We start from the raw sequence: 5,709 nt of genomic DNA on the forward strand, positions 1-5,709 counted from the left end.
CCAAAGCCTAAAATTACATTTCTTTACTCTAGACAATGCTGTCCCTGACCCTAGTACCTAAAACTAACCATTTTTTTAAATTGTAGTAAATTCATGTTAACCACATGTTCCAAAGCCTAAAATTACATAATATTCACCCTAGACATCCTATCCCTGACCCCACTACCTAAAATTAACCATCAACCCTGATTCCTAATATTAACCTCAGACCCCAAGTCAAAGACCCCTATATTTTGCTTCCCAATGCGTCAAACCTGGACGCCGCGGAAATGCCTGGTGCATCAAAAACTGATGTGACGGGTGTACCCAACGCATCAAAATAAGATGCAGAGGGAACCTTGGAAAAGCATCAGTATGTGACGAGTCGGGAGTGAGAATGTGTTAGGTGCTCAGTTTTTTACTTATATCAGACCGATATCCGATATTGATATCAGATTGGTTCATCACTACTTCTAATTGAACAAGCAGAACCATTTCTTAGTGCCAAAATATGATTGTGTGATCTTACAGTTTAGTAAAAACGATATCAACTACACCAACGCCATCATAAACCAGAACAGCACCGATATCATCGTTCGCCAGAACCAAGTGTACATCGAGTTCTCCTGCTATCGTCCTCAACCTGAAATGAAGAGCGTGGCCTTCAGAGTCCAGGACAACAGGTACTGACTGGTGGTTTCTGTATTAATCATGATGCAGAACTTGCTGTCGGCTGGTTTGTGAGTTACAGAAGCTAAGTTGTGTTTGTGTTTTTGCTCTAAAGCTACATAGGACCTGCAACAACTGGAGAGTGGAACTACACGGTGTCCATGACGCCCTATATAGATGAAAAATGCTCTAGAGTTGTGGCTAAAGAAACTGATGTGAGGCTCAACCAGAAGGTCTGGGTGGAGCTGAAGACCTACGGGCTGGATGCAGAGCGCATCACCATGGTAACTGAGTCCTGCTGGGCAACCAGTGACCCGAACCCTGACAGCTCGCCGAGATACGACCTGGTCATAGACGGGTGAGAGATGCTCAAACATGTGGCRAATAAAAACTTTTTTCCAGAATTCCTGTTGTGAACGAGCTGTCTGGTGATGTTACTTCTGGTTAAATCAGGGGTGGGCAATCCTGGTCCTCGAGGGCTGCAGCCCTACATATTTTACATTTAAATTCTGCTCCAACACACCTGATTCAGTCTCTAAACTACCCCTTCCAAGTTCTGCAGTATGGAGGACCAACACTGATATAATTAGAAACAAAAGCAGAAGTAGATAAATGAACCTTTAAGTAAGTAAAAACATTTAAAATGCACCAAATAAATAAAAAATGAGAACTTTACCTCATGTTTTATAATTTAATTGACCTTCATATTTATTTTTCCAGCTTAGTTCCAATAAATTATATATTTTAACACATCATTTAAATTTTTTTAAATATATATTTTACATAGTTTTTACTTGTACATGCGTTTGTGTCTCTTGAATGCTTAAACTGAATTATTTTTTATAATTTTGTCCAACAAGTCTTTATTTATATGTGTTGCATGCTTGTGCTGCCACAGTTTAGCTTAAAGTTTAGTTAAAAATAAATGCACAGGTAACGCTTTCCTCCTTGCCTTTGTTTTAAACTAAACTTTAAACTTTTAGCTAAACTGAGGCAGCACAGGTATGCAACACATAGTAATAAAAAGACTTGTTGGAAAAAATATAAATTAAGTATAAACATTTAAGATACACAAATGCATGTACAAGTAAAAGGAAAAATAATTAATCTATATTTATAAAAAACAGTAAAATTTTAATTATGTTTCAGTATATAGACTAATTTATTGGAAATAACCTGGAAAAATAAATATGAAAGTCAATTAAAATGTGAAGCAGGAGATAAATTTCTCCTTTTTTAATTTAATTGGTGCATTTTAAACGTATTTATTTAGTGGTTCATAAAATTCTGATTTTATTTCTAATTATGTCAGTTTCGGTCCTCCGTACTGCAGAAACCTGAAAATCATCCATTCATTCATTTCAGGTGTGTTGGAGCAGAGGAACAAGTAAAACATGCAGGGCTGCGGCCCTCCAGGACCAGGATTGCCCACCCCTGGGTTAAATAAACTGCTCTCCTTCTCCTCAGCTGTGCCAACCCTCGTGATGACACGGTGCATGTGACGGGAAACGGAGTAGGAACTTCCAACCGCTTCTCCTTCAACATGTTTGAGTTCCGCGGTCAGCGAAATAATGTCTACCTGCACTGCCAGCTGCAGCTGTGTCTCACGAAGAACAAKTGTGTCCCGGTACGCCTGACAGCATTTAAAACAAGAGAAATGTAATTTTCCTCTTCTGGATTTTTGAAATTTCCCACAAGAAACTGAGACCAATTTGTAAATTTAAAAGAACAAAACATGTTAGCTAAAATCTGCAAGGAACCAAAAACCACAAGAAGACAAACACAAAGCTAGCTAAATGCAGCTAAAGGTTAACTACAGCTTAAATTTGCAAAAGGCTGGCAATATCAGCAAATGGTTGTTTATATCTATATGTGTCTCTTTCCTGTCCTCTCAAACCCAGCCGGTCGAGGCAGATGGACACCTGTCCTGAGCCTGGTTCTGGTTCTGCTGGAGGTTTCTTCCTGTTAAAAGGGAGTTTTTCCTTCCCACTGTCACCAACGTGCTGCTCAGGATGGAGACTGTGATGAAACGATTCAACACAACCTGCTGCTCCTTTAGATTGTTTTTTCTTCTTTCTTTCTTTTTCTGCACAGAGTCCTGAGATGACATATGTTGTGACTTGGTGCTATAAAAATAAACTGAATTGAATTGAATTAAATGCTAAAAGTAGAAAAGGATTTTCAAAAAACTAACTCACAGCTAAGTTTGTCATTGGGAAGTTAAAAGCTTAAATTAGCAACAGGCTAACTAAACACAAAGTAATATAGGACAAAAATAGACAAACTATGCTGAAGAATGAACAATGTTTTACTGAAGAACTGAAGAGATTTCAATGAATTTCTAAGGGGAAATATTTGTAAAAAATATTAAAGTAAATTTTTAAAAATGTAAAAAGTTTAGAAACAAACACAAGTGAAATACTTTCTGAGTGCGCTGGATAACTGTGTTTAGATTGCAAAACATGTACAAACCATAAAAAAGATTAATATAATTTATACAGTAATACTGTAATCTGATTATGTTATTAATATACTGGTTATATTGAAAAAACACTACTGTGTCATTTTTTTAACAATTAAATCTTTAAATAGAATATTTTCACTATGAGTTCTTTCAGAATTAGAATTGTTCAGATTTTGAACTTGAATTATTTTTTGTCTTTCAGGTGTGTCCTCCAAATAAAAGAAGACGTCGGTTTGCCAGGTCCAAATACGACCAGGGAGCTCCTGCCTTCTTAAGCATGGGCTGGAAAAAATAGGTAAAATATTCATTTATTAGTGTGTCATAATGTGTTTACATAAAAATACTTGAATAAATCTTCCATTGAAAGTTCTGGATAATTTAAAAAAAGAAAGAAAGGAATATTTTTCTAATTAAAGATAACTCCTGTTTTCAGCTAATTATTTTCTCTGATGGTTTCCACAGTGACTCGGACTGACCTACCAGCTGCTGACCTTCATGATGCCTGCAGACCTGAGTCCTGATCCAGATGTTGGACCTGTGGAAGGATGAGCTCAGCTCCAGCTGCAGCTCCACAGCTGGAAGCAGCTGCTGGTTTAACAGAACTGTGAGGACAGGACAGAACGTTTTCCACAGCAGAATCTGAAGATAATCTTTGTGTGGTTTTAAGATGATTTAGGCAAAGTTTGGGCTCAGCCCGGGTTTTATYGTRTTGTTTAAGTTAATGAAATMTTARGTTTAATCAAACACAAACTGTATGTTGTGTCATCACAGATACAGTCTGAAGTAATGAGGTGCTTTAAAATGATCAAAGCTTCCGTCCTATCATCAGTCAYTGATGCTCAGGGTTTAAAAGGTAAAAAGAAAAAAGTGATTGTTGTGTTGATTTTTAAAAAGTGCATTTTACTGTTTCTAATGTGTTAATTGTGCTTCTTGTGTCTTAAATGCTGCTAATTAAATTTTAAAAACAAAATGCTTTGTTTTATTCAATCTATAAAAAGAACAGGGTCTTGAATGTTGAGAGTTTTCAGACAGTTTTGTTTAAAACAAGTCTTAACAGTTTGAACTAAATTTAATACAAAATAAAGAATTTGTCATAAAGGATTGAAATAATGATTAAAATCTGATAATGTCAGTAAAGAAAATGAAGTGTCTGACTGAATTTGGTCCTAAATCAGAACCTATAAGAAGCCATCAAAAGAAACAATAATTATTTACATCCAACGTGACCCATTTAAATTAATGAAGGCAGAGATTATTTAAATTTAAAGCTGYTTTACTCCTGCTGGGCACAAGGTGGTGAGAATATCCTCAGTAACCACACAGACAACGAATCTGCTTTACTTGGATAAAGATTTTTTTTTCTTACACCTTTTGCAGTTTTCTGTGTGATTCTTCATTATAGTGAGGTGAAAAAAACCACGTCTTCTGGTTGAAGTGGAACTGCTGCTGCTCAGTGAAGAGAGAAACTCTGAAACAGGCTGGTTGAACAGCAAGAATCTTTATTTTGCTGTCCAGGAGATTACAGCCAAACACCAAATTGTGGCCTTCAATGCCAAATGATTCACCAAGTAAGAAAGATGGGGAACGAAGGCTAAGGGTGGGGGCGTACAAGGCTCTTTATAGGCTTCACAMATGRACCATAAATTTTGTCACGGTATACCTTCTTCCTAATATGGTGATATGTGCCGAGCTCTGAAGCTGGAAACTAAGAGAGGCATAACACATCTGTGCATTCCTGAGAAGAGGCCCCCCACTCTTGGACACTACAATAGTGTGAGCACTGGAGCATGTAATCAACTCACCATTTCCATCTTAAACACTTATGATGTATCGAACCTCAGTATTGAACCGTATCAAACAGTGATTTAGGTTCAATACACACTTGTATGGAACAATACAGATTTTTAAAATTTACTTTATCAACTTGTCTTGTGAAGATGCTCTGTGATGAAGGATCAGTGGATCTGTGTTCGACTACTCCACCTAGGCTGCATTTTTTTTAGCGCAGATCCACTGAGAAACTTGCTGTTTCAGCAACATTTAATTTAAAAACTGTACTTTTGAGGTTAAACAAATGTTCATAATTAATTTAAATAAATTACAAGTTGAAAGGGGCATTGGAAATTTGACAGTTTRATTATTGTTTRAATAACAGCCTGTTTAAGAATCTGATTTAATTTACAAAATACTTCAGTTCATGTTCTCCTAAGATCATAAAGAATATGGATTAAAAAGTAACTGATCCTCGTTTTTGGAAGGTTTTGTTCTGAACATTACAGAACGTAACCAGCAGGTGGCGCCACAAACAGGATCAGAAGTGCTGAGTGTGCCAAATCACCCAAAATCATACAGTATGACTGCTCCAAATATGTCCTGGTTCTGTCAGACATGTCTGTCAGACACGTCTCATGCTGCTCAGTGTCTGAATTTGTGAGCGAGCTGTGAGTGAAACAAGAGCCAGTGTTCTCCATGTTCCTGTGTGTGAGAACACTTTGACTTCTTTTAATCTAGTCAGTATTTTATTTGTGCACAGGTGCTGAATTAATGCTGTGACACCAAACAGATCCAGGGACTGCACATGTTTTAAACTACAACTA

General features: G+C 36.8%; 1 protein-coding gene across 1 annotated transcript in view; it reads left to right on the forward strand.

Moving 5' to 3' along the window:
* Positions 1-3,972, forward strand: part of LOC106525513 (pancreatic secretory granule membrane major glycoprotein GP2) — a 6,084-nt gene extending 2,112 nt beyond the window's left edge. Inside the window, exons 4-8 of the mRNA XM_014019779.1 lie at positions 511-662; positions 764-1,006; positions 2,116-2,275; positions 3,315-3,407; positions 3,562-3,972. Coding sequence (XP_013875233.1) covers positions 511-662; positions 764-1,006; positions 2,116-2,275; positions 3,315-3,407 — 648 coding nt within the window. The 3' untranslated portion in view covers positions 3,562-3,972. The remainder of the gene's footprint in view (positions 1-510; positions 663-763; positions 1,007-2,115; positions 2,276-3,314; positions 3,408-3,561) is intronic.
* Positions 3,973-5,709: the final 1,737 nt, after the last annotated feature.

The sequence above is a fragment of the Austrofundulus limnaeus genome, unplaced genomic scaffold (genome assembly GCF_001266775.1).
Source record: "Austrofundulus limnaeus strain Quisiro unplaced genomic scaffold, Austrofundulus_limnaeus-1.0 Scaffold230, whole genome shotgun sequence".
In the NCBI taxonomy this organism is placed as follows: domain Eukaryota; kingdom Metazoa; phylum Chordata; class Actinopteri; order Cyprinodontiformes; family Rivulidae; genus Austrofundulus; species Austrofundulus limnaeus.